The 24,146-nt window shown below is 37.3% G+C and overlaps 1 protein-coding gene across 3 annotated transcripts in view; it reads left to right on the top strand.

Annotated features, from left to right (window-relative positions):
• Nucleotides 1-24,146, top strand: part of ddx31 (DEAD-box helicase 31) — a 92,378-nt gene that overhangs the window by 33,157 nt on the left and 35,075 nt on the right. For 2 of the 3 annotated variants that reach the window (XM_033049098.1, XM_033049100.1), the window contains exons 16-17: nt 2,271-2,410; nt 15,814-15,892. In XM_033049098.1, coding sequence (XP_032904989.1) covers nt 2,271-2,410; nt 15,814-15,892 — 219 coding nt within the window. Of the gene's footprint in view, nt 1-2,270; nt 2,411-15,813; nt 15,893-16,663; nt 16,754-24,146 lie in introns of those variants that run through there. The other variant, XM_033049099.1, reaches the window with a different exon arrangement.

Below are 24,146 nucleotides of genomic sequence, written 5' to 3'. Positions count from 1 at the left end.
CATAGTGGGAGTGGTAATGAACTCCAGAAACGTATCTCCCACGAAACCTGGTACCTTCCTGCTCCCTGCCATGCAAATGAATTTGTATCATATTGTGTGTAGATGCTGGTAAGTATTTTTGAAGAACTGAACGCTATAATTGGACTGTAACGAAAGTCCAGGGCACTGGCTAGAATCCCCCGCACAGAGTACCATGTGGCCTCGTGGGTGGAAGTATAGGAACTTTCCACAGGCTTAGACGCACTGTCTGTTGAAGGTGACCTTCAGGGAGTAATTATTTGCCTTCACAAATAAGCAGTTATAACCACAACAGCTTGACAGCTTGGCCAGGATGTCAAAACCTGTCCGAGGTGTAAGATGCGTGGGCTATTTTGGGTTTGTTAAACTGGCTTCAGCCACAGTTTAACTGTGACATCGCTGTCTCTTGTTTCCATGGAGATAAATGGTAATCCTGCAACTTTGGAATGTTTGTGCATATTTTTATTTATTTCTATGTTCACTTTTTTTGTACTTAGTAGCAGTGCAGACCCAAAGAGGAACGCATTTTAACACCATTTTGAAATCTTCCCAATCTTTCTTGAACATTGTGCCCTGAACACTGTCTTGCACTTGCCCCAGCCTTAACTACTCATTCCCATGCTCTTGGTTTCAATTATAGGATTTTACTGTATGTCATCAAGCACAATGTTGTTTACATTTAATTGTATTATCAGTTTTCTATTTGTTTTAATTAGTGAATGTCATCGTACATTGCTCTTCTGAATTTAAGTTAATGTCCACAATAATTGAATCACAAATAACTCACCAAAGCAGGACCCCCTGAGAATCAGAGGAACAGAATCACAATGCATCTCTTTCACATTGCAGAAAATGTGCATTTGTTACTGATATTCTTGAGTTCCTGCAAGCTGCAGTCATATACATGGAAGCTAAAATCAAATTGATTTCAGCAACCTTCTGGCTTCATAACCATTGATGGTTATTGAGCATAATTCCTGGTGCAGTAAGTTGAAATATTTGTCCATGTTATATTACAGTGAGAAGAACCATTGCCCTCTGATGTCACTTGTCAGAGTTGACAAGAACATATGTGTTAGGCATCACCTTGTGACTAAGGTTACCATTTAGATGCACTCTACATGGGAATAAGTGACCAAGAGAAAGTGCTGATTTTCTCAACTTCGTTGGTGACAACACTCACCTTGGGCTTCATGTCAAACATAGAGTCACCCCTCTTTCCAGTTGTGCTAACCTTTCCTTAGACCTTGCCACCATTGGACTTTCATTGACAGTTAAAGTGTTATTATTTCCTAGCTCCACAAATTCTTAAGATATGGTAGATTACAGCATCTGCTTCACACTGATACGATAGTTGCCTTCTGATGGGTATTATTTTTCATCGTATTACGATAACCAGACAAAACTAATATGGAGATTGTGTGCATTTGGATAGCTCATTTATATTCTCTTGGGTCATAGAAGGAGACCATTTAGCCCATAGAAAAATTAGTTATTGCATATAGATGAATTACAGTCAAACTCCAATAAACAACTATCCAATTACTTGGAAAAGCAGATGGATCGGCAAATGGCTCAATAAAATGCTGATGCACATGCTCCCCTTAATAAACTTGGAGCCTGGAGTTCCCATAATCTTCTCGACACCATGGCCCGAGGGGTTCCCACACTCCCCTTATTCTCACCAGGATCCTGGCTTCCATGCTCTCTTTCAACACACCATGCTTCAAAATCTCTGCTCCCATCTAGCCGCTGGGGGCCTGTTTTCTAGGCTGCCGTGAAACTTGCTTGATTCTGTTTGGATGCTCCCATTAAACATACTGGGTTTGCTAGAAAATGTATAATCCCACTGTGTGTGACATCTTAAAAAAGGTGAATTGAATGTGTTTTGAATGCTAAATAGCATTCAGCTGCCTGGAAAATCACTACCAAATTCCTGAGCTTGCCAGATTAGTGTAGTTTTTACTTACGTGGTGCTATAATGCATGCTAACTGATGCTTAAGGACCAAGTTTGTGGTCCTAAATTATCCATTTACTTCGGAAATCTCCATGTGTACATAAACACTGCCAGTGGGAAACTGTTGCATTCATTTAGATTTAAATCACCTATCCCAATCAACATGCTAGCACTACTTCCTGCCTGGAATAGCTGGGTGCAATTATTTGGAAGATTCCAGAAATTTTTCCCACGTTTCAAAGAATAAAGAAAAATCTTATTTGCATTAATTTATTTTCTTATTCACTGTTACAGTATAACGCTCCAACCTCGCCTGCGGATTATGTTCATAGAGTTGGTCGAACAGCCCGGATTGGATCCCACGGATACAGTCTACTTTTCCTCACTCCCTCTGAAGCCGAATATGCAAATACACTTGCATCTCACCAGATCAGGTCAGTCACGTCAAAAAGGAGCATAGGCTTTTTTTTTGAAGTTTCTCAATTTTATTCAGCTTTTAATAGGACGTTATTGATATGGGAAGCTGGGAGATACTTTTCTTGTAGCTGCTTTAACTTTCTAATGCCATGGTCATTGTTTGCTGCCAGTGATTAAGGCCAGAGTCTTGTCTGATCACGTGTTGTAAAATTTAGTTTTGACAACCATATTGTACAATTCAGATACAACTCCAATCAACTGTATTTGTTTGTTGAAACCCACCGCCCTGTGTTGGTTAATAACTGTCCTGCACTTACATCAGTTGGAAGTGCATTAAATTTCCAATCCAGAAACCTGAAGAAATGAATCTAGGCTGATAGTTTGGTGCAGTACTGAGGGTCAGAGGGGCAGTCTGTCAAATGAGATATTAAATTGAGGCATCCGTCTGCTCTGTAGGGTGGATGTAAAATAATTTATAAAGTATTTTGAAAAGCTGTTTTTGTTTTCTATATAATAGCAGCGAGCGCTCATCAAAAATGGTTCTTTGCTTTAAAACAGCTGTTTGTGGAAGTTTAGAATACAAGGTCGCAATTCTGAGTTTTAAATGTGACATTGCTTAACTGAGGCCTAGTATACGTCAGCAACCAAAGGGGTTGGATAAACTACAGGTGTTCTGAGTTTGGGTACAAACAGCAAAGACTTGGATGACCTCCAATTTGTGGAGAATAGACGTTTGACCAAGTGCATTGAAATAGCTTAAGAAATATCAACAGCGACTTCCGGCGGCGTCATGGAGAATTAAGGCGCGGCACTGAGCTTCTCCCCCGAAAAAAAATTGTAAAAGTCGTTTAAGTCAGCACCGATTTTTTTTAAAAACTCACCGAAGTCGCCTGGTGTTGTGTAAGGGTGTTATCATCAGAAGGTGACGTGAAAATCGGGGAGATTAATGGTGAAATCGGGTGTTTAAATGAGTTTAAATGAGCAGAGATAATCGTTCAAGGGCGCCAGAGAAAAATACTATCAGCCTTCAGCTCGAGGAAGTTTTGGATACTCTGCAAACGACAGAAGAAGAAGATTCTTACAGCCAAGGGTCTCTGCTTGAAATGGCAACAAAAGGAGACAAGAAGGAGAAAGAGGTAAAGCAAATGCTTTTAGATATGACTGCTACAATTAACATGACACTGGAGAAGATGCAAAGTATGGACTCTCACATGGAAAGTAACAAACAGAGTATGGAAATTAATATGGAGAGTATTTCTCAAAAAATTGATAATACTTGCAGTGAGTTAAAAGAACTCAAAAAGCAGTATAAGGAATTTGATAAGAGATTAAATTCAGAGTGTGTCAGAATTGAAAATGATTACAACAAGAAATTTAAAGGTATAAGTGATGATATCGGAAAGCTGGATGAGATAATGGAAGAGATGGAGAATGAGATAAAAGAGATTGTCTCGGAAATAAAGAATTTGAAACAATCACAGAAAACTGAAGAGGAAAAACTTGGAAGAATGACTGATAAATGTCTGGACCTGGATTCAGGAAATCGGAGATATAACCTGAGGATTCTCGGAGTAAAGGAAGGACGAGAGGGACATGAATCTCAAACATGTACTTTCGTTACTGACTTACTCAAAGATGTGTTGGAATTGTCGGAAGAACCAAGAACAGACGTCGCTAAACGAGCTGGAAGAAGAACAAATGATTCAAGACAGATAATTGTGAAATTCCGTGACATCTCTTCAGTGGAATTTATATTGAAAAAGATCACTCATGGGAAGAAACTGACATACCGTGGGGATGATGTGCGAATATTTCGCGATTACTCTCCTGAGGTAGTCCAGAAAATGAGATTGTTTACACCGGCAAGACACACTTTGAGGGAAGTCCCGGGAGTAAGATATGGAATTTTGTTTCCCGGAAAAATGAAGATAACTTATAATGGCGTTGAACGCTCATTTGCAGCTCCCGGAAAAGCTTTAAAGTATGCAGAGGATATCGTTAAGAAAACATCGGGTCAAACTGCCGACAATGAAGAAATCTGAACTTTTTACATTAAAATGGCCGAGCTACCCAGACAATTATAAAGCTTATCTCGTTGGAATGTGTTATTCAGAGAGCTTGGTTATATTCAACCTTGGATGCAAAGCTCAAAGTTTAACCCCTTGGCCCCTTGGTACGGTAGTTAACCCTTTGGTACCAGCTTGTATGATGTATGGTAGTTATAGAATGGGATATTATGTAAGAATACAGGGTGGATATATATGGGAAAGTTTAGATTAGATTAAGATTGGATAAATTAGAGGGACATATATACTTATATAATCGTGTATATGTTTGTTCTATATTTGTTTTGTTTTTTTATTCCTTATGTCTCTTTTTTCTCTCGGCTGTCACTAGCACTGATTTGATGAACTCATATAAGAAAAAACACAATATGAAACGATATGTAACTTTTTATGAGGATTCGCCTAGGGGGAGGAGCTCAATGTATAACAACATCACGGAGGTCTATACATTTTTTGCCATCGTTGATGGCTATTCGTTCTTAAGGTATCTTCCCTTAGATACCTTAATAGCACCTTTTTTTTTAAAACACAAGCAAGATTTTTATCTGTTTAATTTTTTTGAAAGTAATTGTGTATCACACTCTTTTTTTCTTTTTCTAAGGCACTTTACAAGAAGGAGATGCAATATAAATTTAATAAACCGGGATGACCACCCAAGTCCTAAAGTTCTGAGGTATTTGTTTGCACCATATGATTCAGGAATATTACCCTGATTTACAATGCAAGACGATAGACAAATAAAGAATGGAGGAATTACATTTTGTAGTTGGAATATACGGGGTGCCAACGAACCAATTAAGAGGGGTAAAATTTTTGCCCAACTAAAATCGTTGAAAAGCGACATAATGTTTTTGCAGGAGACACACATGAAACAACAAACACAAATAAGATTAAAGGCGAATTGGATAGGCCAAACATACTACTCCTCATTTACTTCTAAATCTAGGGGTACAGCTATTCTTATTAGGAAAGGTATTCCTTTTAAATTAAAGAATACCATATCAGATAAAGAGGGAAGATATATTATAGTTTCGGGTGAAATTTATGCAACCCCACTAACTTTGATAAATATTTATGCTCCGAATTTTGATAACCCCCACTTTTTTGATAAAATTATTGACATAATATCAGAGTTTAATTACCAAAATGTGATAATAGGGGGGGACTTTAACTGTGTTTTAGATTCATATCTAGATAAATCAGCAAAACAAAAGAAGAGTAATTTAAAATCTAAAACTAGCGAACTTCTAAATACATATATAAAAAATACGAATATAATAGATGTATGGAGATCTGCTAATCCAGTTGGAAGGGAATACTCGTTTTACTCTTCGGTGCATAAAACTTATTCAAGAATTGATTATTTTTTAGTGGATATGAAATTAATGCCATATACAAACAACCCAACATACCACATTAGTAGTATCTCAGATCACTCCCCGTTGACATTTTCAGTAAAATTTGAGGGAATGCCGGGAAAAATTTTTTTTTGGAGGTTTAATACACATATTTTAAATGACGTGCAAGGCTATCAATATTTAAAACAACAAATGGAACTTTTTTTCGATACAAATGATATACCAGGTACTTTGCCTTCTTTATTATGGGAAACTTTTAAGGCATTTATGAGAGGAATTATAATTTCATATCAAAGTTTTCAAAATAAAAAGAATAAGACAGAACAATTGTTGTTAGAACAAGAAATCAGACAGTTAGAGATGGATAATGCCAAAGATTCCACGACAGATAAACACAATAAGATAATATTACTGAAATTTAAACTTAATCGAATTTTATCGGCAAGGGTAATAAGACTATTCCAAATGACAAAACAGGAACATTTTGAGTTTGGTGACAAACCACATAAGCTTTTAGCTCGCCAATTGAAAAAACAAGAAAAGGAAAATACTATAACCAAAATTAAATCAGAGGAAGGAGAATTACTAATACTACCTAAAGATATTAATAATAGATTTGCCCAATTTTATCAAAACTTATATACATCTAAAATTAAAAGAGAAGATAGTAAAATAAAAAAATTTCTAGATAATTGTAATCTTCCAATACTGGACCTTTTGGAACAAGAGGAATTAGGAGCTCAAATTACAATCAAAGAAATAGGTGAAACAATAAAATCGCTGAAAAATGGTAAGACACCGGGACCAGATGGTTTTAATAATGAATTTTATAAAAAATTTCAGGAGATAACAACCCCTTATTTATTTAATTTATACTCCCATGCTTTTAAAGAAAACAAACTACCTGAAACACTAACAGAATCAACTATTACACTTATTCCAAAAAAAGATAAAGATTTAGAAGATCCGGGCTCGTACAGAGCTATATCACTTTTAAATACAGATCAGAAAATTTTAGCAAAGATTTTATCAAGAAGATTAAGCAAATATATTAGTAAATTGATAAACCCTGATCAAACGGGGTTTATACCTAAAAGATACTCATTTAATAATCTGAGACGTCTGTTTAATATAATGTACTCGCATAAAGTAGAGGAAGAAGATATATCAATTATTTCTTTGGATGCAGAGAAAGCATTTGATCAGGTAGAGTGGCAATACTTATATAAAGTACTACAAAAATTTAATATGGGAGAGAATTTTATAAGATGGGTAAAATTATTATATGATAAACCGATGGCAAGAATTTTAACTAATAACATGTTATCTCAAAAATTTCAACTATCAAGGGGTAATAGGCAGGGATGTGCACTATCACCCCTGCTATTTGCCCTTATGATAGAACCCCTGGCTGAAAGTATAAGAATTCATCCGAATATTCAGGGCTATAATACCAGAGACTCAAAGAATAAAATCTCATTATATGCAGACGATATACTTTTATATATTACAAAGTCACAAACGAGCATACCAAATTTATTAAACTTAATAGAGGAATTTGGGTCTTTTTCTGGATATAGAATAAACTGGAATAAAAGTGAAATCATGACATTAAAACCTCAAGAACCTACACACTTACTGAAGTTCCCCTTTAAAATTGCAACAGAAAAATTTAAATATTTGGGTATTCAGATTACTAGAAAATATAAAGCATTATTCAATGCTAATTTCATGCCTTTATTAAATAAACTTAATACGTCGATTAAATTTTGGAAAACACTTCCCTTATCATTATTAGGTAGAATAAATGCAATAAAAATGATCTTCCTACCACAATTACTATACCTATTTCAATCTATACCGGTATATATACCAAAATACTTTTTTAAAAAATTAGACTCTAATATTACTAATTATATTTGGGACTATAGATCACATAGAATCACAAAAAAACACTTATGTAAACCAAAAGAGGTCGGGGGACTTTCACTTCCGAATTTTATGTATTATTACTGGGCAGTGCATATTAAGAATATGATTTATTGGTTGGATAGTGCTACCCAACAGACAGAATGGATAAAAATGGAGAAGGAGGATTGCCATCCTAGTAATATAGGAACGATCCTCTTCTCCCCAAAAAAACTGAATAACACAATATATAAGAAGAACCCAATTATATATGGTACAATAAGAATTTGGAAACAAATAAAATTATCTTTAAAATTAAGAAATCTATCACTGTTAATGCCAATAGCGAATAACCCTTTATTTAAACCATCTCTTATTGATAAGACATATAACCAATGGGAAAGTCTCGGAATTAGAAGGATCGGGGATATGTATGAAATGGGAAACTTACTATCATTCCAACAATTACAATTAAAATTTAAATTGAAAAACAACCAATATTTTAAATATCTTCAGATTTGCGATTTCGTGAAAAAATATATACAAGGATATCAAAAAGTAACTCCTGACTTATTGGAAGAGGCAATGAATATTGAAGCTGACTCACAAAAATTAATATCATATTTATATAATAGTATTCTAAATATAGACCTACCATCGACAGAGGTACTTAGAGAAGAGTGGGAACGGGAACTAATGATAAAAATTACGAAGGTTAAATGGGAAAAATACCTGATATATATTCACAAATGTTCAATTAATGTAAGACATAATTTAATTCAATTTAAAATTGTACATAGATTATATTACTCAAAAACAAGATTGAACAAATTTTATCCAAATATATCCGCCACCTGTGATAAATGTCTAGCCCAAAAGGCAACTATAACACACTCCTTAGTCTCCTGCATAAAACTTTATAGATTTTGGAATGATATTTTTGAAATATTTACAAAATTATTCAAGACAAGAATGGAACCTAATACTGAAATGATTATATTTGGCGTAATGGAAGATGGGAATAAATTGAACACATCTCAAAATCTATTCCTTAACTATGGTTTAATAATAGCAAAAAAATTAATTCTTAAATTTTGGAAAGGTACATCAATACCAACGCTTAAAATGTGGATTGCAAGCATGTTGGACACCGCTCATCTTGAGGAAATGCGATTCCTCCTAATGGATAAATCAGACCAATTCATAACGAGTTGGTCTCCATTCGTCGTTTTTTTGGAATCATATGGTGCAACACAACTGTAAAAAATAACTGTTTCAGGACTGGACGAGGGTTGGTCAAGACTATAAATAATGATCCCCACTTTTTTTTTTTTTTTTTTTTTTTTTTTTTTTTTTCTTTTCTTTTCTTCTCTCTATTCTCTCTCTCAACTTTTTTCATTTACTCGTTTTCTTTTTTCACACACTATATATTTCACATCTTTCTATCCTTTACTATCTAACTTCTTTTTCTTATTCTAATCTTTTTTCAGTGTAACAAAAAAAAAAAAAGAAGTTGTACATAAAATGTATTATGAAAATATATATTAGGCACTTTGGTGCCATATGACTGTACTTACTTCTAATAAAATAAAAAAAAAAAAAAAAAAAAAAAAGAAATATCAACAGCATGGATCAGTCTTTCAGCAATAAATGAACTGTTACAAGAACATAATTGGGCTATTTTATTGCAGTGAAAGTAGATACCCATTGATGGAATGGGTATGTGACAGGAAACATCGGAAAGTCAGAGATTGCGAAATGTTTGGTTCTGTTTCAAAAAGTTGCTAGAGAGAATGTTTAGAGAGATAAAATAAAAATGTAAAATGCTGGCAATAATAATAATAATAATAATAATAAATTTTATTTATGGGCGCCTTTCAAGAGTCTCAAGGACACCTTACAAAAATTTAGCAGGTAGAGGAAAAACATGTAAGGGGAATGAAATAAATAGTAGAGACATGACTAGTACACAAAGTAAAGACAGAATTCAATTCAAAACACAATAGGAGGCAATTAATGCACAGATGAAAAGGGAGGGGGACGTGGGGCTAAGGGGAGGCAGAGGTGAAGAGATGGGTCTTGAGGCGGGACTGGAAGATGGTGAGGGACCCGGAATTGCAGATCAGTTGGGGGAGGGAGTTCCAGAGCCTGGGAGCTGCCCTGAAGAAGGCTCTGTCCCCAAAACTGCGGAGGTTGGACTTGTGGATGGAGAGGAGACCGGCTGATGTGGATCTGAGGGACCGTGAGGGTTGGTAGGGGGAGAGGAGGTCAGTGGGATATGGGGGGGCCAGATGGTGGAGGGATTTGTAGGTGAGGATCAGGATTTTGTAGGTGATCCGGTGGGAGATGGGAAGCCAGTGAAGTTGTTTGAGGAGGTGGACAATATTTGTGGAGAATGAAAGAGTTAACATTTCAATTTGATGACCTTTCCTTAGTTCGCTCGCCATAATTGTGTAGAAAATAATTGAACCAAAGGAAAGCATAGATTGGCATGAATAGATTCTAGAGGATTGAAACAATGAACAATCCTTATCTGTTGTAAGGATTTCAGGACTGCACAGGCTTTGGCATTGTTGTGTAGGTTTCCAGTCTTTGTGATGGTGGGTATGTGGAATTCGAAATTCAGTTTGGAGTCGAATGAGATGTTACAATTGGGATCCGTGTTTTTTAGGCAGAGATAATGGTCATGGTATTTCTACATGTTAACTTAGAAATTCATTGAAGTGAGTAGAATAACTTTCAGAGGCAGATTAAAAAGCAATAATGGTATTACATTGACATGTTTGACAATATTGGAATCCAAAGTTGAGGGCTTTAGTCTTTCAAAGTTTAATTTGAGGAACTTGCAGTTTATTAACAACCAATCTGACGACACAGAGGAAATAGAGCAGACAAGTCACGGGGGTGGCGGTCACGGTGGCGCAGCGGTAGAGTTACTGATTTACAGCAAATGCAGCGCCGGAGACCCGGGTTTGATCCTGACAAGGGTGCTGTCTGTACGGAGTTTGTACGTGCTCCGCATGACCTGCATGGGTTTTCTCCGAGATCTTCAGTTTTCTCTCACACACAGGTTTGTAGGTTAATTGGCTTGGTAAATGTAAAAATTGTCCCTAGTGGGTGTAGGATAGTGTTAATGTGCGGGGATCGCTGGTCGGCGCAGAACCGATGGGCCTGTTTCCACGCTGTATCTCTAAACTAAACTAAAGTCATTACTAGTATATATATATATATATGGAAGCATTCTCCATATTAGTAGTTCATGGAAAGACACTGAGGCAGAGTTTGAGGATTTTCAAAGTTAACAGTTTTAGACTTAAATTCCTTGGCTATGATTATTAAATAACTAAAATGCAGCCAAGTAAATGCAAGCTCTATGAGCTAGAAAGTGGAAGAAAGATGTTGGAATAGAAATGTATGGTTAATCATGTCATAGGCTTACAGTAGGGCCAAAGAGAACAAGGTAAGATTGTAGTCATTGAAGGATATTAGTTACTGTATGATTTTGGGTAAGGCACATTATTCCTTTGGCAGAGACTGAAGCAAAGATGAAAATGCAAAATAAGATTTAAATGGATTTGGGAAATAACTAGTACAAACTAATCCTCTAAGTGATTTGGAGAATAACAAATTAGAATCGGTGTATGGTTGATGGAAGTGTTTGATGGAGGTGTGGATGGATATATGTTGGTCCAAAACAAAATAAGTTTGGTTCAATTTGAAACTTGTAACATGAATGTAAATTGAAAGAAATCTCTTTTACAAAAAGATTGGCCTTGCCTATTTGTCCACTTATGTTCTTTAAATAGAAAACTGTTATGTTTTTATTTTCTTCCAGTGAACTTCATAGAGCAGCATACTTTGCTGTATGTCATACTCTAGTTTTAATTGGAAAGAGATGTGTCGAGCTAGAGATATACAGTGGCCCCCATAATGTTTGGGACAAAGACCCGTCATTTATTTATTTGCCTCGGTACTCCACAATCTGAGATTTATAATAGAAAAAATCGCATGTGGTTAAAGTGCATGTTGTCACATTTTAATAACGGGCATTTTGATATATTTTGGTTTCACCATTTAGAAATTACAGCATTTAGTGCTGAAATTACAGTGCTGGACAGTCTGTTGTCCCAAGCTTTTCTGTTGCAAAGATTGTGCAAGTTGCAAACCCCTTAAAACATTGTGTCCTCTGCACCAGGGAAGAAAAACTGCATACTGGGTTATTGGCCCAAATCTTAAATTAAATTGTCAGAGCTGTCTCCATAATGCTCTGTTTATAATACTGGACAGCAATTTATTTTGACGGCGTGTGTTGCACCATGCTGCAAGCTGCCTTTATGGATCATTGGTGCAATTCATCAGCTCGCACTGTCCGCTCATTCATTCACTGAGTCAGTGTGTAGGATTCTGAATCTGAAGCTCAGCTGTCGTGGGCTTGTTGCCTAGCTTATCTATACATATTATACAGTGCTTAACTTATTTCAACTTAAATTGAGGGAACCAAATAAAAGTGTAAAAAAAATGCACTGTGAAAAGAGTGAATGGAAGTTCTGTAAAATCTAATTCACGTTTTGAAAGGGGGATTTTAGGTTTTACAATACGCTGAAAACTCTGAATTTATTCCTCTGGTGTGTTGTTTTAAATGTCCTTTAACAAAGAACCAAGTTGTGGACAGGTCCATTACCTTGATTTAACTGGGAGAATTTCAAGCCAAAGAACCCCTGGTTAAAAGCTGTATCACTCATTACCACTCTTGATCTTATCAAAGGTGGTCACATTATATTTTTCTAGTATCCTGGGTGCCTTTGCCACCACCTCAGTAGGAAAGTTCTTGGCTTCGCTTCAGTTTCTCCTTGTTGTGATAACACACTGTGTCAAAATTTGTGTGAATTTCTTTCATTCTATCACTCTGAAGCTTGCAGATGTGTTCTTTATATTTTCTATTCTGTAGCCTGTGTTGAGGCAACTCGTACTTGGCTGTAAACCTTTAACTCTCAGAAGTCATGAATCAAAACATGAAACATTATGACATTAGTTGCAATTGCTCAAAGTATATGTTTTCAGTGTGTTTCATTCTTAAAGAACGAGACACAAAATACTTGACTCCTTACACAAATGAAAAACTATGAAATAAATATTTATCAGCACATTAAATGTTGAAAAGCATATCTGCAGTAGGTACACAAAAAAGCTGGAGAAACTCAGCGGGTGCAGCAGCATCTATGGAGCGAAGGAAATAGGCAACGTTGAGTAGGTGTTTTTTTTTGTCTTTATTGTTCAGCATTGGATAATATTTGCTGAATCTTGATTTTTTTTTTTTAAAGCCCAGATTGCCCATTCTGCTACACATTGATAAAGTTTACTTGCAATTATCTCAGCATTCCACTGCCATAAGTAGAATTTATTTGGCTAGCCTGAAATTTCATGGAAAACACATCCTGCCAAGCTTCTTGGGAATGTTCGTGTTTCCCAATGAGGTTGCTGTGTAGCTGCAGCTTCGGTGCAAAATTCCACCAGATGCTTTTGACAATTTTGTCGAGTATGTCACGCAAGTTGAAGACTGTTGTTCAGTGAATTAGAATGGCAATGATTCATTTCACCTTTGACCAGCTGGCACAGTACTTGATACTTAAGGGGAAAAGTGATTAAACTATTTTTAACCTAAGGTTCTGTCTTAAATGGAGTAGAATTATTGAAACTGCCTGAGGAAAGAGAATGGAATGGAAGAGAGAGAAAAACGACTGCATAAATGTGTTAACTGTAATTTGGGGAAAGAACAGTGGTGGGGGGATGTTGGGTCCTAGTTCAGGGCAGCAGTACTGTGCAAGCCTTGAAGTGTCAGTAGCAAAGGTTTTTGAGAATAATCATTGAAGTAACAACTAAAAAACTGTTTTTTTTTTTAAAATACCCCAAAGCAGATCTATAATTGGAATGCTTTACAAACCAAGGAATATTGTTGTACTTTCGGGGGAGAAATTTATTTTTCGTCACCTGCAAGAATATCAGGCTGGTAAACTTTAGCAAGGCATCATAGAATATTGAACCCAGGCATGTTTAATCAACATTAGCAACTTGTAAAAGGGGCTTGCATTCCGGGGATCAGTTCAAGTTCAAATTGAGTGTGGAGGAGACTACAGTGTTGACCGATGCAATTGTGTGCGGTCAGTGCTAGCAGGCAAATGTCAACGTCTATCCTCAGTTTCTGAATATTTTATGTTTTTGGAAAAGGGGGAGTCATGTGCTAATTGGCAAACGTGAAGGTAAATTGGACCTTGGAGCACTGGATCTGCATGGCATGTTCATGAGCTTGTACAACATTGAGTAGGTATCTTCTAAAATAAATAAATAATGTAGGCGACTATAAAGTATTCCTTTACCTACTTAAAGTGTAAAAAGGGTGTATATAAAGCAAAAGAAAAATCAAGTAGTAATAACATGTTGATGCCAAGTTTTAAAGGCCCATTGCCAGAAGTTTTGGGGTGGTGAAAATCTGCAGGGATTTTAGATGCCTGGAAAGCATAGTTAATGTAAAGCAATGCCCTGGAGTTGATGGTTGTACATGGAATGTTGTTTCTATCCTTTATACACAGATTGACTCGCATGTAAGCACTCACTACTCAGCTGAGGTTTTTATTGCAGTGGAGCACGTGAATCAGCAGAGCCTGGACTGAATAATCTGAACTCCTGCCTTGATTTCATATTTCCGCCAATCAGAAAGAAGGATGAGCAGGTTAATAGAATAGACCACCTGCTATCCCCCCACTGTCTGTGCCATTGGCTTCTTGCCTCAGGCTGCACTTATTGCTGGTCAGGATGGTCTGACCATTTTTAATTAACAATTCTAATCAAAATTACATTATCTTTTCACAGCCGTGGTGAAACGACATGCATTGTCTTTTGTTTATTTTCCCCTAGTGTTAGGAGGAATTCTAATTTTCTGTTTTTACCAGGTATGAGCTTGCAGTGCCTCGACAACTGGTGCAGTATGATCTTGTGCTGTACTTTCCCCTCCCCCCCTTTTTGCTGTACCGTGTACATCAAGCTCTGTTTCTGAACTGCTCACAGAAGCTCCACAGCCAGTCTTGCAATTTCTCAGCTCTATGATTGCTCATTCACTGATTCATTAAGACAAGTGTGGCTTCAGCCTGGCACGGGCACTTGGATGATGGCTACCTGCTGCGATTCAGTTCAAATATCTTGGAGACTGGTGCCTGGCCGGTTGCCAGAAGAGAATGGCATGGAAACATCCGAGCTATCACTATTACCCCCTCCTCCCGACCATTTTAATCCATGATGTTTTCATTAACCTTTCACAACAATTGTCATACAGTACATTTCACTTAAATGTACCCCTGATACACATCCTGTCAGTTAAAGAGGAAATTTTGATTTAGAGCAGGGTGAAACATGACTTTAAATAAGTTATACCTGAAGGATAGAAAGGATGATCTGAAAAGTTATAATGAAAAGGAAAATAATCATCAGGTAAATAAAAGTGTCCATTTAAATGAGGTCAAAAGCAAATTAAAGCAGATGCTAGGAATCTGAAATAAAATACAAAATGCTGGAAATACTCAGCACATCCAGCATCTGCGGAGAGAGAAACATAGTCAACATTTGAAGTCAATGATTATAAATGGGAAAAAAAGATAACATGGTGGAAAAGAATGAGGAATGGTGGGTAGTAGGGAAGCAACAGGCAGTGGATTCTTTATCTTTCCATGCTTGCCATTCCAGAGGGCATTTGAGGTCACTCTGAGATAGGAATCGTGTGGAGGCTGGTGTAGTATAGATCCCTTCCACTGCAGAATACCAGTGAACCAACCCAGAACTGTTCTGATGCTCAGTCACGCCAATTGCCAACTTTAATAATATTCAATTGGATCTAATAGTCAAATAGTTAATCGAGTACAATAACCACGTGGCTACCATACTCAGATTTTTAATAAGAACTGGCTATGGAATCTCATATTCACGAAAAGTGTGATTTTCATCACAAATACTTCCAGATAAATTAAATATATTATAACAGTGTGGTAACATTGGCTCTTGGTGGATTAGATGAATTAATTTGTTTTTCTCTTCCTTCAGCGTCTCCGAAATAAAAATGGACGATATACTTTCAGCACTGTTGATAGAGCACACTCAAAGAAAAAAATCTGGAAAAAAGGTTTGTGACTTCTTTCTCTTTAAAGCATAATAAACCATAAGTATTGGTGTCTTGTGTTTTTAGTGATGACATTTCCTGAATATGCAAAGATAGTTCCAACAATCTTTCCAAATCTTCTCCGGCACAGCAGAAGTGAGAGGCTATTTTCCAGACTTCCGATTCAATGGTCAGTAAGTTTGACTTCCAGTTCCACTCCAGAGCCTTGGGCACATGATCTAGGTTAACACTTTATTATAACACAGAAGGAATGCTGCACTGTTGAGGGCCAACTTCAGAAGGAGACGTTAAAATAAGGCTCTGTTTGCCTTCTTGGGTGGACATAAAAATTCTCACGATATAAACTCATAGAAGAGCAGGTTTATTTTCCTCCATTTCCAGATCAATATTCATCCCTTGCCAATGTTCCAGAAAAACAATTATCTACCCATTATGCAGCATTTCTTATACAATGCAAAATATTTAATGAGCTGTAAACATTTAGACGTCTTGTGAAAGACGGTATGTAAATGTACATCTTGCTCATGCCCTCTCGTGTGCCCTCTCTCACTTCCTCTCTCGCTCGCCTTTGCTTTCTCATTTGATTTATTGATTTAACTCGAACTCTGACTTGATCAGTGATATTTCTTAGAGTGATGAAAACCCTGATGTAAGTCAACCTCCACCTATTAATTAGCTTTCATAATAGATTTATGGCACCTAAGCTGCTGTATATAAATAATGAAACCAGGAGATAAATGAGTTTTGTGCTTATTATTTTATACTCTGTTGTAGGCCTTGTCCTGGGTCACAGAAACCAGACATCTTTATTTAAATGGAAAATGAATGCACATTTGTATTTCCTACTACAGACATTTCTAGGGATAGTCTCTGTGTGGACCTTGAAAACTATGCCAATCTGGATAGGTATGAAAAATTATAGGTGATCTGGAGGTGATCAGAGATGTTCAGGCTTTGCTTTGAAGGGAATTGGACTTGCGTGAGAGGTTAACCTCCCCGTGTCTTTGCAACTTTATGAACCGTGGTGTTTTAGTGCTGCATTATAATATCATATTGTATCATATAAAAATGGAAATATTATTGACAAACAACAGGCACTAAGGTTCATTAAAGTATTTCCGTTGACGTTATCTGCTTTTCACAGATTTGCTAATGCAGCTTTCTAGCTTCAGAAAACCCACTTTTGAAAATTTCAGTTTTTTTAGATCTGGTCGAAGGTTTCTCATTAGCAAATGACAAGCTTATGAATAGAATCACGAATGGGCAGTTGACGTTGCTGTTTGAAATTATTCTTTACATTGGATCAAATCTTTTGCAGATCTGCTTGCCTTTTCAGTAAACGTAGCCTTGCCTAAAGCAATTCCCACCCCCAAGCAAAGAATTCCTTAGCTAAAACAGCTCCCAGCTGATTGGTAAGACTCGCAACAACTGTAATCTGTCCAAATAAATATAAAAATTGCCCTGACAGCTATTTAAGCCGCACCCTTAATTAACTATCAAAGAGATTGAATCTCTGGCATTTGCAAACATAAACATTTAAAACCTTTAAAAATCAAGCTTTTTTTAATTCATGAATTTCAATGCAATTGTAAACTCGGAAGACATTTGAAGATAATTTAATATATTCAAATTAAATCTGACTTTAAAAATAAGTAAATTGCCTTATGGTTACCCAATCCCTCGCATGTTCTTAGCTGTTCAAATAGATAGTTTCACCATTGCTGCACCAGATCTAACCTGACGCAGGAGCAATGGGTAGACTTCCCATCTTAAGTGCTGGGAAATTTGTGATAGTGAATGCTGCATCACTGGACTCCATGAGGAGTCGGAGTGAAAGACATAAAAGCCAGCAATCAATTGTGTAAGAGCTTGAGACTTCCACTTTATCACAGGAGTGCAAACATTCAATCAGAGTGGTGGCATTTCTGAGGGTGGTTTGAGCTATTCCTCACAATGTATAAATGGAGTTGCTCATTGCATTGTTTAGTTGTATTGCGGTTCTTCCTTCCAATCTCCACTACATGGATGATATTTCAGGGCAGATCCGATATAACGTTATCCAGTAGGAACTATCATAAAATCGTGTCAAAGTGAGAATATCTACACAAAAAAAGATGGTTCACTGACTGACTGATTTGTACTCTGATACGTTGACAGGATTGGAGCTCCGATGAACAAACTGAAACAAAATAAAACTCCATAGTCTAGGCTTGCTCTAGACTCTAGAGCAAGCAATATTTTTGTAGCCTGAGTGATCAGTGCTGAATTTTATACTGCACTTGACACATAGCATTGCTCCTTTCATCTGACTACCAAAATATTCTTCGCCCCCCCCTGGAATCTTGTGCAGAAAGAGTGCTTGAGAAACTCAACAGGACAGGCAACATCTCTGGAGAACATAGATAGGTGACATCACGGATCAGGACCCTTCTTCAGGCTGATTGTGGTATGGGATGGGAGGGAGAAAGCTGGAAGAGAGGCGGGGGGTAGTACTTAGCCTGGCGAGTGATAGTTGGATGGGGGGGGGGTGTTGATTGGCAGATGGTTGGACAAAGCCCAGAGATGAAAGGACATAAAGTTTGGGATAAGGATAGAAGAGTTGCAAATTGTGAAACAAAAGGATTGTGAAGGGGGGAGGTATATTGTTTGTAGGATTGTTGCATAATATTGGAGAATTCAATGTTAATACTGTTAGGTTGTAAGCTACCTAAGCGGAATATGAGGTGCTGTTCTTACAGTTTGTTTGTGGCCTCACTCTGGCAATGGAGGAGACCCAGAATCAGACAGTCAACCTGTGCACGCCAGGTTGATTGCATTTGTCGAAACAGGGCGGACCACGTGAAGGTTGCAATCTCCCACGCCATTTACAGTGGCCAATCGGGAGGAAACCCGAGCACATGGAGGAAACCCAGGCAGTCACAGGGAAAACGTGCAAATTCTACATTGTCACCACCCAAGGCCAGGATTGTACATAGAGATTCTGAGCTGTGAGGCAGTGGCTCTACTTGCTATGCCAATGCCACCCAGAAACACTACAGCTGAGTTACATGGTTGATGGAGTGCTTAATATTAAAGACGATTGCTTTTCCCTTGCTGTATCCAGATTATTTAATATTATAGCTGTACTCATCCTAGAAAATGGATAATGTTCCATAACACTCCGCAATTATGTCGAGTACATAGTGGTAAGACATTGGGAATTTTGGGGTTCCCACAAAAATAATCTCCAATTCTTGTTGTAGCCAGAGTGTTTATATGGCTGGTCCAGTTAAGTTTCCAATTAACAATGTCCACTGGGATATTGATAGCAGGTGCTTTAATTATTATTAATTCCATTTAATGTCACACAGAGGTGATTAGACATGCTCCTGTTGGATATGGTTATCGATTAGTATTTAAATGTTACTTGGCACTCAGTAGGCAGGCGCTGGATGTTTAAGTCTTGTTATGCCTGGGCATTGCCTACTTCATTATCAGAGGTATTGCAACCGAAATTGAGCAAAATGCAATAGTCAGTGAAAATTTTCATTTCTAACAACCTGAGTTTCCAGTTTATGCATTTACACAATTTCCCTCAATCCCTGTTGTGGCAGCAGATTCCACACTGGAGTTATCGTTAACAGTCTGACACTGATATCCCCCAGTTTTGATCTTGTGCTGTTCAAGTCCAAATACTTTATCTGTATTCAATTGCACTATAGCTGTTAATGGGTAAGCTTCCAACAAGTAATGTTTTCAAAAGAGCTTGAATTAGTTTCTCCCTTCACCCAAATGTACAGTCTAATCCAGTTATTAAAGCAAGATATGCGAGTTACTTTGTGTCTTACCACGCATCCAAGGTGGATATGTTTGTTTGCTTGGCTTCAGTACTTTAATCATTGCTGTGTAGGAAAGAACTGCAGATGCTGGTTTAAATCGAAGGTAGACACAAAATGCTGGAATAACTCGACGAGACAGGCAGTATTCCATCACCCATTTCGTCTCTCCAGAGATGCTGCCTGTCCCGCAGTTACCCCAGTATTTTGTGTCTACCTTTAATCATTGCTGTTTGAAAGAATACTTTACTGTGCATCATCTTGCACCAATCTGCTGTACTGCAAAGTTATCAGGATGAATCTTATTCTTGGAATTCCAAATATAAGCTGTAAATACTTTTGACTTCGTAAATATACAGTTTTTCAGGACACACGACACTTGATTGGTCTACAAAATGGTGGATGGACAGGAAGACTAGTAAAGAACTTCTTAACTCGCATCTTACCTGAGCAGACTGCTGCAAGATTGCAATCCTACACCATGCGTCTCCCCCTCTCCCCAACCTAGCTCAACCCAACCCTCACCTGGACCAAATAGCACAGACATTACCAGCAGCTCTATGTGCGAGAGGTTTTGTGCATAAATCCTCCTCCTCCTTTGCCATTTTATTTTTGCCTTCTCAAAAACATAATGCCTGTGTTGCCAGGGTGGAGAGACAGGCTGAACACACAGGCGTGCTCGGCGGGGATCTCTTTGGCTGACATCACTCGATTATGTCCGCTTCATTGTTTCCCACAGCAAATGGCTCACCTTCAAGACGCTACAGAGGAGCAATTAAAAGGCGATTATTTCTAAAAACCAATTTGTAGGGAAATCATAATACCAGGAACATATCGAAGGATAAATACACCAAGTACTTACCTTTAAAGTAGGGTTTCCCATTAAGTGACTCTGATTCCTAAAAGTATGCCTACATTTACTCTTTTATCACAACCTTTCCTTTCATGTGTTATGTGGTACATGTTTTGGTGATGATTATATAACTGACACAAATCTCCAAATACCCAGGAGGGGATGGGGGAGAACAACATGTTGAAGAAACTTTAGCATTTATTTCCTAATTGTCCATTCATTCCAAGTACAAGATGTATGCTCGTATCACAAATCACTTGAATTACATTTTCTAGATTCAATTGTGCATGGTATTAAGTGGTAATAAAACAGAAAATGCAGGTCTGTGGAGAGAGAGAGACAGTATATCTTTCATCAGTTTTCAAACCAAAAGATTTGATTTGAAGGATAAAAGGTTATATAAAACATATATAAACTACATCTTCAAAATACTGTAGTTCATTGGTAACAAAATGCAACCAGTTCAGTTAATGTGGACTCCAGAAGAACAGAGAGCACCTTCAAAGATTAAATGAAATTTAATTATTTCCCTAGCCTCGATGGGCTAGCCTTCCATTAAAAGCAGTATATGATTAACTTTTTGAAAATTGAAAACCACCATAGATTGACCATGTTTGGATTAGAAAGAGCTATGAACGTTTTAGATGAAATTCCATCCATTGTGATATTCCTGGACTGGCGAAAATACCACTCTGAAGGCAATAGACCAAGAATGAATAACGTTAGATGGAAACCATGATAAATCGTGCGAATAAGTGCAGTTTCAAGTCAATCAAAATATTTGCATGATTTCTACCTGGGCCAATTGACTTCAATATTTGTAAATTGAGTTCTCCCTGCAAGAGACCTGGCTTGGAACAAATAAAGATCACAGATAGGCTCATAATGCCAGTTCTACAAATCTTTATGCATTCTCAGTAGAAACCTTTAGTCAAATGGTGAATATAATGGTTGAATAGTTGAGCGTCACCGTGTCGTTGCCCAGCTCTCGTTTAAGTAGCAATTTCTAACTAGCTTCGGAGTTTGTAAATTTATTGATTTGTACTTCAAAGATTTATTTTTATTGATATTTATTTCAAAATTTGTATGCAGCTACTTTTACTTTCTTCTACCTTTGTTAGTGTAAGCAATAAATAATCCATAGGAAAAGGTCATTTTTGGGCAATACAGGTGAATTGATTAGATTGTTTTCTTCCACTGTAATGTTCTGCTACACTTCTGAATTATTTATATCAATGTTCAGGCTATTCTATGTAGTAGGAAAAATTTGTGAAGCCTGATCTTTACATGAAATCAAACATGAGATGAGCAGTTTCTTCCAGAAAACGTATGTAATTGGAACTCATGCTCTCCATGTTGGAAAGTTGATGTGTATTACTTTAATGACTCAGATTTTTCTGAGAAATTAAGCTTCAGACAGTAATTCCTGGACTGTCATCTCTCGTCTCCCCAGCATTTAATGTGCACTGCTGGAGTTCGGTATCTAGAGCAGCTGGGCTGGGCCTGCTACATTAAGCAGGTATCAGATGATTTTCTTTGTAATTGAATGCAGTATTGATTAATGAAATGATAAATTGATTATTTGGATGTGTTAAACCATCAAATGTTATCACTTCATGGTGAAACATAAGTTGTCATAGTGATAACTTAAAGTAAATCTACATTTCAATAACTGGCATGTTACTGAAATACTATATGCACTTTCCTGAAGAGCTTATTACCAGATAACCAAATTAAATGCATTAATTTCATTATAAATTTGTTTTAAAGTGTTTTAATTAATTGTCATGGTATTTTTAAAAGAAACTCAACATTGCAGATGAGACCATTCAGCCTATTAAGTTGATGCTGGCTCCGTTTCCCCCCCCCCCCCCCCCCCCATTCTTCCTCCAGTCCTCTAACCATTTGTTATTATATTGCCACACACTCTTTTAATTGAAATAGCGATGAGAGATAGACTTCAGCATTTTGTGTAACAGGCAGCATCTCTGGAGAGAAGGAATGGGCGACGTTTCCCATTTGTTTTGTGTCTATCCTTGATTTAAACCAGCATCTGCAGTTCTTTCCTGCACATAACAATAAGAGATTGTGAGTAAATGGGCATATGAGAGAAGGTGCAGATTGATAACATAAGTGTGGTAGATTACAGAATGTCCAGAAGGGAAGTAAGAACGAAAATAAAAAAGGGCACGAGAAAAGATGCGCAGCAAATATTGTTGGGAATCCAAAACTATCCTGCAGGCAAGTAATTGGGTAAAGTGTTGTGAGAGGAGAGGTAGGGCTAATCAGAGGCCAGAAAAGGGATCTGGTCATGGAGGTAGAGAGTGACTGAGGTACTAAGCAAGTACTTACATTATTCTTATCACCGAAGATGAAGATAATGCTCTGGGAGTCTCAGCAAAAGAAGACTTTAATATTTTAGAGGAGGTAGTGGAAAGGGTTAATGCAGGGGTGAATGTTTCTGCACTATTTAAGTTATTCTCCTTAGATCAAAAATACACCTAAGGTGATTATACAGCACTTAGTGTACTCTTAGGAACGACACAGCTTCTGGTGTATTTATATCGGGACTAAGTTTTTATTTTGAATCATGCAAGTGTTCAGCTTAAACGATTTAAATATTATTAGAAAAGGTCAGTAAGTCCCGGCCTGGGCAGCTTGTAAGTGGACTCTTACTATAATGTCAAATTTTATTTTGTGTTTTTGCTATACTTTCTGACAGATCATTCTATATTTTTCACTCATAAATGCATTTTACCTGTAAAATTCTTCATAACAAGAAGAATGATTTATTTCTTACAAATGTACATGCTTCCATCCTTTTGGTTAACAGTAAACTGGCCAACATAACAAAGAACGTTAATCTACTAATGTTACAGTGCTGTTGATTTGGTAGGTGATAGCATTTGATTGTAATCTTTCCCACATAGTTTATTCATCTCTGAGCTGTTCTATCCATGAATGACAAATCTGTCACATGCAGGAGGATGAGTTATTATGCTGCCTCCTTGCACCACTTTCTAATTGGTGAATGGAAAGTTCCACTTTGGATTACTCTATCGCGCTCGCCATTTCTGTGCACTGACCTGCTGGAGAAACTCGGTGAGACCATAAGACATAGGAGCAGAATTACATCATTCTGCCCATCGAGTCTGCTTCGCCATTCAATCATGGTTGATCTATTTTTCCCTCTCAATCCCAATTTTCCTGCCTTCTCCCCGTTACCTTTGATGCCCTTACTAACCTACTACAGCAGGAGAGCATTGCACTGGCAATACTATCGAACCAAGTGTGAGCAAAATAATGGTTCAAAAAGCAACGCAGTTTCCATTTTGTTTAAATAGCAAGTATGAATAATGTGCTCATTACTGATACTCTGTAATTCACCAGAACGTTGCTAGTGTGTGCTATCACCCCCCCCCCCCCCCCCCCCCCCCCCCCCAAGTATTCAGTTCCAATCACCACTGCTCCTTTTGTGGCAAGACAAGGCAGTTTCCAAGCAGGGCAAAAATAAATATTAAGAACATAATTTCTGGCATTCTCGGATGCCACCTGCCATCCCCCTTGAAGCCTGGGCACTCACTTGACC

Source organism: Amblyraja radiata, chromosome 32 (genome assembly GCF_010909765.2).
Source record: "Amblyraja radiata isolate CabotCenter1 chromosome 32, sAmbRad1.1.pri, whole genome shotgun sequence".
Lineage (NCBI taxonomy): Eukaryota > Metazoa > Chordata > Chondrichthyes > Rajiformes > Rajidae > Amblyraja > Amblyraja radiata.
The sequence above is the reverse complement of the archived record's forward strand: the minus strand, read 5'-3'. Positions and strand labels throughout refer to the sequence as shown.